Below are 12378 nucleotides of genomic sequence, written 5' to 3'. Positions count from 1 at the left end.
TATATATATATACACGTATATATATATACACGTATATATATATATACACATATATATAACACACACACACACACATATATATATATACACACACATATATATATATATATATATATTATAGTCCTGTGCTCTGTGGATACAAAAATATTTAGAAATGATCTCTACCTTGGAGGAGCTGACAGACTGGTAGATACAGACAGGCTTGAAAACCATTGAATGTAATGAAAAGTTACAAGTGCTATGATATAAATCTGTATAAAGTACAATGACAGCACAAAGGGGAGAGGGTCGACTCTACTAGAGTAACAGAGGTGGATCAGTAAAAGGCTCAGAATATTTTCATTATGATATAAATTAAAAGGACTACATCACTGTGTCTGCCTATGTTGTCTGGGGCAGCAGGAGAGTTTTAAGGGAGTCGAAGGGTTTACATGTCAAATTATACATCTAGAAATTAGTGAGTTACTTGAACTTTTCTGAACCTAAATGGATCCTTATAAATAAGAAATAATGCTGTTGACTTAAAAAGCACTGCAGTCAGAGCCTCTTGGTTTTAGTCCTCAGATGTGTGACTTTGGACAATCATCCTACCATTTTAGACTTTTCTATAGTTTTTTAACAAAATGCAGACACTATTCTAGATACCATTGAAGATCTCTCAGCTCAGAGTTAATAAATGCTATCAAATCTCTAAAATCTCAACTTTGGGGTCAAGTAAAATGATGTCTGAAACCAATAAAAAAAGAGGGCTTTATGTGAAAGGTGAATCAGCATAGCTAATTTGGAAGGTCTTAATTAACTCAATCTGGAAAGTATTTGTCTCATCTCACACAAGATAGTCTAGTTCTTAATTTAAGCATTCAATTTGGGCAAAGGCATTCAAATTAATGGTGTGTTTATTACAGAACCTGCATTTTTGTAAAGTGAAAGAGATACCAAAACAATCTCCATATTCATTAACTCAATGATTCTCAGTGCTGGCTGCACATTAGAATCACAAAATGAGGGTTTTAAAATGCAAACACTTGAAAGTCCCGCATGATGGCTCAGGCCTGTAATCCCAGCACTTTGGGAGTCTGAGGCGGCAGATCACTTGAGGTCAAGAGTTAAATACCAGCCAGGCCAACAGGGTGAAACCCCATCTTCACTAAAAGTACACAAAATTAGCTCAGCCTGGCGGAGGATCCCTGTAGTCCCAGCTACTAGGGAGACTGAGGCAGAAGAATCACTTGAACCTGGGAGGTGGAGGTTGCAGCGTGCGGGGATCGCGCCACTGCCAAAACAAAAACAAAAACAAAACAAACAAACACACCCGGACACTTTTACACTTTTACAACCTCACGGAAGACCACCTGAATCTGAATTTCTGGCAAGAAATTAGGTGCGTAAAAATCTTGCAACAGTTTTATTTTTTATTTTTAATGGTTTTTTGGAAGCTTCCTAGGTGATTTTGACATTGAGAACTCTGAATTAAATCAATGTAAGCAATCAATCTTAACTTTTATAAGGACTTTGTAACCAGAGAGGCTGTGTGAAGGAGTGTAAACAGCCAATGCGAGTGGGGCTTGACTGTCACCTCTGCCACTAATAATCCCTTGACACTACTAAAACACAGTAGGTGAGCAGCAAATGTTCATTCATTTCACCTTTCTTAAACTGTGATTTCCTTGTTTCTCTTCAGTCATCTTCCTTCCACTCTGTTTTCTAATTTTATTTTTAAAACCTGTTTCTACACAGAAATTTAATCATGGAACAAGGTTGAAGCTAATAATTGTAACAATTTCAGTTCAGGGCTTACCCATTTGAGACATTTTTATTTTTTTTTCTAGAAAGCATTAAAATTGAACACATTCATGAAAAGAAAAAGGAAAAAGTTCCACTTGACAATAAGTAATTAGGAAAACAATATGCATATAGCCGTGGATATTATCTTGTATTACACACCTCATGTAATTAAAAATCAATGTGTATCTATTAAGCTTTCCTGTGGATGTTGCAGCTTATTTTAGTAATTTATACAGTCCTCCAACCTTTCTGGGTCAAGTTAAACCACATAGTTAAACAAAGCATAATAACTGACTGAAAATCCCATGTCCAATCCTGGCAGTTTTTTTAAACAGGAACACAGGATATGAGAGCTTGATGAGAGTTTGCACATTATAGATTAAGGTAGGAGGTCTGAAAGCTTATTGAAATAGATTTTTTTCCAAGCACATTTTTCTAGCCTTTCCTGCACAAAACCCATTACATTTGGTAAATAGCTGACTAATAACACCAAAAATTATACAGTGGCCATTTTTAAAATGAACTTCAATAGACTTAATTGGGTTGGGGTACAAACTTAGTTCGGTGGAGAATGCGATCTACATTTCAAAACTGCAGATTGTGAGAAATTGAGTGCAAGATTCTTCTCATCCCATTCACATATTGGGCTTAATTTCATAGAGCATTGCTAGTCAAAAGTACTGTATTCAAAATTTTTGGAAGACAGACAGAAGAGCATTCCTTTAACATATGGTTTTAAATGATAAATAATTAAACACGTATTTCTTTGGTTACCATTTGCCCCTAATTCAAAATGAAAAATTCAGAATAGATGAAATAGGAATTCAATTCCAAATAGTAATCCTTCATATTTTATCTAAAGTTTTCAAGGACTAAGAAAGAAAGCTAACTTCTAATGCAGCCTAAAGAAAAAGTGAGAAATGAACCAGATCCTTTAGCTAAAGATATGACAGCAGTTACATCCTTGGAAATAGGATACAGTGGTCATACAGCCAGACTATTAGAGAATAAATGATTTTTTTTTTTTTTTGCTTCTTATTAGCTGTATGATCTTATGCAAGTTACCTGATACCTTTATAACCTCTAAAATAGGGAAAGATTGATAAGAGCATGAAATGAACGAATGCACAAAAACACTTGCCACAGGGTTTACACATGCTAGATGTTCAATAAATATTAGCCATCTTTATTATTTACCTGTTTAAGCCTCGGGATCTTCATACTTTCAAAAATGAAGATCTAATCCAATACTTATTTCCCAAACATTCCTGATTAAAAGAATCAACATAGACACTTAGTAAATTGTGCCTTCTCAGGACTATCTCCTGAAGATTCTGACCAATGAGTCTGGGATAGAGCCAGGAATTTGCATTTTTTAATTTGTACACTATATGAATCCTGTTGTGAGTAATAATTTTATTTTTCAGAAACATTAGTGTATATAATTTTTTTAATCATCCAAATATGCATTCATTCATTCATTTATTCAATTCACAAAATATATAATGCGCTATTGCCATTTCTAAAGGTACCATACTGTGTTCTGGGAAATACAATAATGAATCAAGTACTCTGTTCATTGCAGTTTAGAAACCTAGTAGAAGTCATCAGACAAATGATTACAGAAATATCTAAAGTGTGCTATAAAGGAAAAATACAAGGTACACTGAGAGTTCTTAACAGGGCACCATTTCTATCTTTGGTCGGGGCTGCAGTGGGGTGTTCAGAAGAGAAGTTTATATCCTGCCTGAAGAAGTGATTGTTAAGGTTCCTCCCTGCTCTGACATCATACATCCAGCACATCTTACCTGCCAAGAGGAGAAGAATGATGCTGGGCTGAGTAGGTTAGGATTTGCGGGGTGCTGACCTCCCATGTACTCATCTGTGCAAATGTCACACTTTTCTGCATCCCGCCAGTCCCAATACGGAATGGTGAAGTTTTCATCTCCTGTCAGCTTCTGGATTTCTTGTTCCCACCGCAACAAGAAGAGTCTATGCCAAGGCAGAAAAGCTGGTGCTTCATGGGCAAAATCAATGTCTCTCCAGATTTCAGATCCCCCAAGCAGTGCATCCATTGACACATAATAATGGATCCAGACAAAGAGGTCATAAATGTTGATATCACTAAACATGGGTGTTGACCCGTTTTTCATTTGGCCATAGGTCCCTATGGGGATGACGTAGTCTGAGCTGATGGTATGCTTTGCTAAAGTGAGGTAGGCAAAAAATTTGTCCTTCTCTGGGGCACTCAAATCAAAGATATTTCTTCTCACCAAGAGTCGTCTGTCTGTGCAGTTTGGTCCCCAAAAGCCAAACTTGCAGTTTCCACAGTCGAATCCCGTGAAGTTGCCAGAGCACTGGCAGGTCCTATTATAAAAGATGGAAGGCCACGACTCCCGGTCATCCACCCCTGTGAAGGGAAATTGAGGCCCAAGTGGTGCATTGGATAGAAGGATATTCTGACAGGAACCTCTGCCTGAAAGTTGGCCACAGGGACTCCCGTCCCCGCTCCATGGTGGGCAGCATTCCTTCTCCATCAGGTTCTTAGAGGAGACACAGGCTCGAGGGAAATGGCCAGCAGAGGTCTGGAAACTCCACAGCAGGCAGTACAAAACAGCCAGGATCATTCTTCCTCTAGTCCTCACAAGGTCTGCTGAAGCTGGCTAACTGGAGTCACAGACTTCTCTTTCCAGCTACTCCTACAGTGATTATCACATGTCTTGGCTGAGACCTATATAATACCACTCCCACCTCCAGCATCAAACACTTTTAGTCTTTATCTTAAGCTTTTATCCTCTGAAAAGCACATGACTGACTTTTCTTTGGAATTGGCTCATATCCCACCAGTGGGATAGGCCTATGTTAAAGTGAAAAACTCTATTCACCATTAATAGTTTAATTCTTATGGTTAGAATATTAACGATAAGATTAATAATAATAATAATGCCTGACCTAAGCAAACCCAGTTAATAGACTACAAAATTAATGATGATTTGAACTTGCAAATGAGAGGTAGTGTCAGGAATAGAACTTCTCTTATTAACAAAGTTTAGGAAGTATTAAAGATTATGGGTTTTAGGTGGTTATTTCTCAGAGACCGTAAATAGGCAACAATATTTGAAGAACTCCGTATGCAGAGAGAGATTGTCTTCAGAGTCCAGGGATAATTCCTTATATGTTATTGAATTTCAGTTCATTTATTTTATACAAAGTATTAGAAAAAATCTTATACTTTTACCTGATAATCCTGATGCATTTTCTGACAACTCCTAAGGATAGCTCACTTTGATAGCTGGTTGATTTGCTTCATTGTGGGGATATCCCACAGCAAAGAGCACACTCTCTCTCTCTGCTTCTCTCTCTCTGCTTCTCGCTCTCTCTGCATCTCTCTCTCTCTCCAATGCTGTAGACATGTTGTTTTTCCTATAAATTCTAGAAATTAGGAATTTATTTGAAAATGTTTTTGCAATGTGTTTTGGGCAAAGAAATTCTCAATTAGTGAGTGAATGAAAAAGGAGAAATATATTTCTTCGCAAATATTTTTTGGTCATCTCAATTATTTCAAAAGTTCCTTCTCTGTATAGTGAGCTAGGGAAACTGAAATTCATGGCTGAAAATATAATTTAACTATGTTAGTTTTCAAACAAGTAGTATAGACAATAAGTAAATCAAACCTTTAATGGAAGAGATGTATTTGTGGGCTGATACTAGAAAGAATTGCATAATTTTGGATAATAATATGCAAGTGTTATCAAGGCAGTGCCCTTGATTAATACCTCAAGGAGTAGGCATAAGTTGGACAGACAATTCAGAATAGATACAACACCTGAGACAGGGGAAACGTGTAGAGGTGGGAACTGTGTTTCATCTGTCGAGTTGGAGCATTAAACTCAGATAGGCCTCCACACATCATAGAAAATTAAACCTGGGGCCAATACACGGAGGGGCTTAAAGACTTAGTGGTTTGAACTAAAGTGAGCCCTTTTGTGAGCTGAAGAGTGACAAAATGAGAGTAGTCAAATCAAAGTTGCCCCTCTGAAGCTTCCTTCTTTGTCCTCCTCCAAACTTAAAGCTGGGTGGTCCACTGAAATTAATGAAAAAGGAAAAGAAAGTGAAAGCTTTGAGGAGATCATTAGTGTTTGGATCCTTAGCTGAAGCATTCTAGGAAAAGCCGTCACTATTTTGATGATGCCAGAGTGTCAGACTGTTCTGCTTTTTTCTCTTTTGCTGGAGTTTTCTCATTATTTAAAGAAAAAAAAAGAAAAAAGTCACGGCTCCTCCAAACAACTTTTTTGAGACAGAGCAGTCTTTGCAGGTACATGGAGCAGTGTGTGGGTGAAGAGGAAGAGAAGTTTCCATGGAAATACTGCCTCTGGCTGGGATCAGGAAGTCATCACATGATCTCCACAAGGAGGCTTAATCTTTTCTCTCTTTCTTTCAGAGCCACAAAGAGATTAACACAAGACTTCTTGTCCCTGGGGAGCCTTGGTTCTGCATTACTTGGAACCACATGTGGCATTTCATAATTCTTTTCTATATACTCGCAGACAGAATTCAACTTCTCATGTTCAATTTAATTAAGAATTTTGCCTTACACTTGCCCCACTATCAGGCTTCCAGTGAAATAACTTAGAAAGTCTTCATCATGCTCTTTAAGGGCTTTTGTGTCTGCTGTCCTGTGTATTTTTCATAATCTTTAGAACCTGCTTAGAGGAATTACTAAAATGTACTTTGTCCTATTAATTTCCTTTACAGGGTTGATGTTCTTAAATAGACCTCTTTATTTGTCCCCAGTATAGGCCACTGTCTCCTCTGGCCTACATGTGTTGTAGTCTTCAGTCTTATTGCCAGTCTTGGGTTCCTAAATATTAAATCCCATTTAGAGTGCTTTCTTCCTGACTATAGATGTGCATTCTTTAGATATCTTCAGGTTGTAGGATTTGAAAGGGTTCTATCCTATTTTGGGAGATTATTGTATGACCTGACATTAAATTAGTGCAATGCTCTATAAAGTAGAAATAGGGGTCCAGTAAATACTCTTCAAGTATTTACTGAGCACCAACTGTCAGACACGGGGAGAGATGGGAATTCTATGGTAAGCACAACAAAAATCTCTATCACCATGAAGGATATTGTCTCTTAAAATACTATTTTAATTTTAGTAATTTGAAATAATATTTTAACTACATGTACTTTAAATAACGTTTTTTCTGGATTAAATTACTTTTTAAGTTGCTATAAGAGAAAATTAGAAATTAGGGAACAGACAGAAGGACCTTTCTAGTCTCATGAGAGAAGGGATAGTCAGGGATAATTTTATGGGAAAAGTGACATTTCAAGTGACACTTGAGGGATCAGTAGAAGTCTGTTTGATGAAGGGGAGAAAAGTAGGAGTGTGAGCTTTCCAGGCAGAGAGAATAGCATGTTCAAAGTCTCCAAAGTGGAAGTAGGTTGGTATATTCAAGGGATTTAAGGACAGTTAAGGTGGCTGCAACCCCCAAAATGGTAGAAGTGTGATATAAGTATGAAGGTGCATGTATTGACCAGCTCATAGTCCATAAAGGCTTTGCAGCAAAATTTTGGATAATCATACATGAATTTAAACCTTGTCACTCAAGTTACTGAGTTGAGAACAGATGTGGGGTAGGGAGCTAAACTAAATGTAGAAATAACTGTTGGGAGGTTATTGATGTAAACCAGGCAAAAATGACATTGCTTAGACTAGAGTAATGATCTCTGAGATGGACATAAGTTAATGAATTTGACAGATATGTAGGTGATAAATTCAAGAGCAGTAAGAAGCAAAGGAAAAGAAGATTTAGGGCTATATGCTAGGATTTTGGCTTGTGCCATTAACTAAAATAAGAAACAATAGAGGATAAATATTTGTGGGAATTGAATATGGGCTCAATTTTAGATATGTTGAGTTTGAGGATGAACTAGCCACAATCACTGGTCCTCTTTTTCTGGTATTTGTATAGATTATTCATGCACTCACCGGTGTTAACCTGATCAATCTTCCTCTTTTTCCTCACTCAGATCACTGGTATTTGCTCTTTTATTTGGTAGTAGTTTGAATCGATTTTCTGTCTTTGTTTCTCAGCCCTCCTTTCAATTACAATAGTAGCTACCATTTATTAAATACAACTAATATAATTATCTCAGTGTCAATAGCTACCATTTAAAGAAAAAAAATTACTATGGAAATATGCTGAAATCAGTAAAAAAATATATATATAACAAACTAGCATTTACTTACCTCCAAGTTTCAACATCCAGTATTTTCTGCTTGTTTTGTTACTATTAGTTTAAAATTCTGGAATATTTTAAAACAAAACTCAGATAACATATTCTACCTCTAATTTAGGTATATATAGCTAACAAGAACATAAAACAAAACCATGTATCTGATGCATAAAATACATCTCAAACAAAAAGAGAGAACAATAATTCTTTAATATCTGGTTTCAAATATATGGTTAATTTAATTATCTCAAAAGTATTTTTGTCAAGATTCAAACAGGTATATACCTTGCATTTTGGTTGATCTATTTTATCAGTTTCTATTAATCTATAAGTGTCCTTTTTAAAAAAAAATGCAATTTATTTTTAGAGCAAACTGAGTTTTGGCTCTACAGAATTTCTCACATTTCAGGGTTAACATTTCAGGGTTAAATTTATCTCTATGAATTTAACATGCTCATTATCCTGTATTTTCTATCATTTTATACATTATCAATAATAATATCTTGCATTTTGTACAATTGGAGTTAGATCTAGAGATTTTATTATATACAGGTTGAATTTTGTTATTGCTTTTGTTAACAATTACTTCACGGGCATTGTTATGTACTACCTACTTTGATACACTAGACAACATATTATCTGGTTTTCTCAGTATTTGTTTTTAAAATTGATCAGCAGCTTGAAGTGAGGTCAGACTGTCCTTTCAATTACATAATTCTTTAACAAATTTTTAGATGGTTTTATTTTCACTGATAATTATATCCTACGTTTGGTATTTTATTAAAGGTTGCAAGAATGGTTATTTTTTGTAAAGAATAACTTTCTTCATTAACTATTTCGTTACCCTGTACAAGAAAAGTGGAATAAATGTTTAATTCTTGTCCTTCATTTTTCAGTTTTCAGAATAACAATGTGGCTCCCTAACAACCTCTAAACGTGATATATTTTTAACTCTCGTGAAGACTTCTAAAGTTTTATGTATTTAGTACCTTTCTTTTGGGAGAGAAATTGTTGTATCTTTGTTCAATATTTTGCTAATTAGTGGATATTAGCCTACATTGTGATTTGTTGGTCAATGATCATCATGATTATGTTTGTGTGTGCATACGTGGAGTTCAAGAAAAAATATGTAGCCATCAACTCTTTATGTTTGAAGTTTAGACTCATTCGTTTGTTCAATAAATATTGAACATCTATTATTCCTAAGATCTTATAGGAAATACCTGGGGCATAAACAAATTGTATAAGTCACTGACCTTTAATTTGATGCTACGAAATCAGAATCTCTGATGTAATATCCAAGGTCTGCCAGTTATTAGTCTCAGGCCCCATGGCAAGAGAAAAGGGGGAAGAGAATTAGCATATATTTAAGATTTGTTCAGTAATTTCACTTATCACAACCTGAGTGTGCTCAACTCTACCACATGGGGCTATTTGGAGTTTTAAATAATTTAATAGATATTAAACATTCAATATAAGGTCTGACACATATTAAGCACTTAATAAATGTTCACCATTTTCATTAAAGACCATAAATTTGGTGCTGTTAGTGTTCATCACTATAATGCTCTCAATACTTCTGGCTATTTTTGGTCTAGAGAGCTAGGGAATAAATATTTTATTGGATATAATTAAATATCATTGTTTTAAATTGGCCTCTCCTTCTCTCATTAGCAACCTCAATTGCCTTTTTTTCTCCAATTAAAACCTTGTTCTTTAGGATATTGAACTTCTGCAACAACACTGAGATGTCATACTTCTATAGAATTCAGAAATTAGCACGTTATTTCTCTTAACAAATAATGTTTTTCTCTTTTATTCCCTTGCATAATTTCTATACATACTGTAAGATACATCTCAGGTGTCATAGCTTCAAGAAAGCATTTTCTGATCTACAGACCTTCTCTGAGGATAGCCTAGAGGACTATCTTGCATTTTCTCATTCTACTGTTAATTCACTTTTGTCGTTGCACTCACCACAATGCATATAATCTACTATAATCATATAATATTTCTCATGTCCTTTCTGTATCATGAATCCTTTAAGAGTAAAAATCTGGTTTCACAACAATTGCCTAGAACATTGCATGTTCAATGTATCTTTAGTAGATGGAGAATGGATGGATGAATGAATTAACAGTTCAATCTCTTCTTTTGTTTTCCTTATTTTATAAAATACATGTTCTAAAATATTTCAAACATGCAGAAAAATATAAACAATGAGCACTAATGAATTCATTACTTATTTAATACATTTTAAAATTTTAGAGTAATGGATGCACTTTTAAGATCACATGGTATCATTTCGGACACATGAAAAACAGAGCTAGAGGAGGAAGGGTAAAAGTATGAATGAGACCAGCCCTTATTTTGAATGAAGTGTCATGCAAGGAAGAACCCATCCATCCATTCAGCATAGAGCAGAGAAGGTGAGAAGGCCCAATATGAGAAGACTCACAAAACAGAATTAGGGACGCATTATACCAGAACCTTGGTAGAAGTCTAGCTAGAAGGAGGAGACTAGTGTTTACCTAGGATTTATTCAACTATCATTTTCACTCAACATTATTTATTGGATGTCTACTTTGAGATAGGCATTTTGCATACATTTTTTTCTGATTAAATCTTCAAAACAAGAGTGTGAGGTGCATATTGTATCCCTTTATAGTTAAATAACCTGATGTTTATGCTTAAGATTAAACAACTAGTACATTGCAGAGCCATATCTTTCTGCATACTTCCATGTCGCACAGATATTCTATTTCATTATGTTATCTTCCATGCTAATGTTAGTTTTACTTGCTGGTTGCATTTGACTATTCTAATCCTGCTTCTAGTTTTAGACTTCATACTTTTCATATTCTATATTCTCATATCTGTTCTGAATGTCAGCTTTAGGTACTTGGCTACATTTTTGATAGGCTTCCAGAATACAGATGGGTCTTTAGCCACCCCTGCTCCAGTTTCAAAATGTTCTTTTTAAGTGACATACAACCTCAGTTATGCACTAAAGCCCCTCCCAAAACTGATCCTCATAGTTTGTTGAAGTGTTAAGAAAATTGTGGTCACCACAATGTTTAACGAATTATATTTTCTTCGCTTCAGTTGAACTGTCTATAATTATTTTAATGGTAGAGGGTATTGATCTCTGGGAAGCCAATTTCCTGATTCCATATGTTCTACTACATGCAGAACTAGTTTTGCTATCACTTAATGCATATACCACTTGTAATTAAATTCTATTAAAATTATTTAAATAGCATTACCAAAGAGCAAAATATGCTTTACAAAAACAGCAAGAATAATCTAAGACAAGTTATGGAGAAAATGGGCTGGCAGGAAAATGTAACTGTAGAGTTGAAGAATGGCTGCTGAGAGCCAGCATAACCTCGGATGAATTCAGAACAGAACTAGCTGATGAACCAACATGTAGGACTAAAGTGTGCAACCTTCACAAGTTTAAAAAGCCCACTCGTTTTAATGTCAATAAACTGTGCAGATCCTCTAGCAGAAAGCACATGGCTTTCAATATTTATTGAACATAAATAATGACACAAACTGTCAGTAAAGTAATTTTATCTCAGAGCACAGAGCATGATACCCCCAAAGGATGACTTCCTGGTGTGCTGAGTATTTTCAGCTGAAGGAGATTGGGAGTGCCACGGAAACAAGAAGGTCTCTCTGCCCTTCCCCTGGCCTCTTTTCTCCCTTGAAGTGGGTCATAGAAACCAGAAGTCCTCTTCCCAAAGCAAGCCATAAAACCTGGGAATGTCATTCTCTGACCTCCTTCCTTTTCCCCAGAGGACCTTCATGTGACAGGTGGATCTTCAAGGAGAGAAGGCCTTGCTTGTTTAGATTATTCTTTACCCCAGAGGTCTAATTCTGAGCATTACAATATCTGTATCATAGAGATGATTAGACACTCAGGTACAATAGGAGTTGCTTAGGCATAGACAAAGGACAGCAGGGTTTGAGTAGCCAATCAGAAATTGTGAATTGTGATAGGGACTCAGATTTGGGATAAAGTAGTTTCAATTTTCAGAGTTTAAAATTTCTACCAAATTGGCAAAATTAACATACCTCCTATGATGAAAACAAAATAATTAATCTCAGTGATTAAGCTTCAAGTGATATTTTTTCAAATAGATGCACCAGATATTGTTATGCAAGTCAGTGGTCGAAAAGCATATTTATCTAAATAATCAATATCATGCTTATTTCTCACTTACCTTTCTCCAAATACTTACATACATTGCCAAACTAAGTTTGGATTTATAGAGATATTTACCTGTTAAATTAAGTTTAGCCTAAAACTGCCTCCTTACGTATTTTAAGTTCAGCCTAAAA

The 12378-nt window shown here is 35.5% G+C and overlaps 1 protein-coding gene across 1 annotated transcript in view; it reads right to left on the bottom strand.

Moving 5' to 3' along the window:
- Positions 1-4913, bottom strand: part of TYR (tyrosinase) — a 128568-nt gene extending 123655 nt beyond the window's left edge. Inside the window, exon 1 of the mRNA XM_017887648.1 lies at positions 3594-4913. Within this exon, the coding sequence (XP_017743137.1) occupies positions 3594-4412 (819 nt within the window). The 5' untranslated portion in view covers positions 4413-4913. The remainder of the gene's footprint in view (positions 1-3593) is intronic.
- Positions 4914-12378: the final 7465 nt, after the last annotated feature.

Source organism: Rhinopithecus bieti, unplaced genomic scaffold (assembly GCF_001698545.2).
Source record: "Rhinopithecus bieti isolate Rb0 unplaced genomic scaffold, ASM169854v2 scaffold_15796, whole genome shotgun sequence".
NCBI lineage: Eukaryota > Metazoa > Chordata > Mammalia > Primates > Cercopithecidae > Rhinopithecus > Rhinopithecus bieti.
The sequence above is the reverse complement of the archived record's forward strand: the minus strand, read 5'-3'. Positions and strand labels throughout refer to the sequence as shown.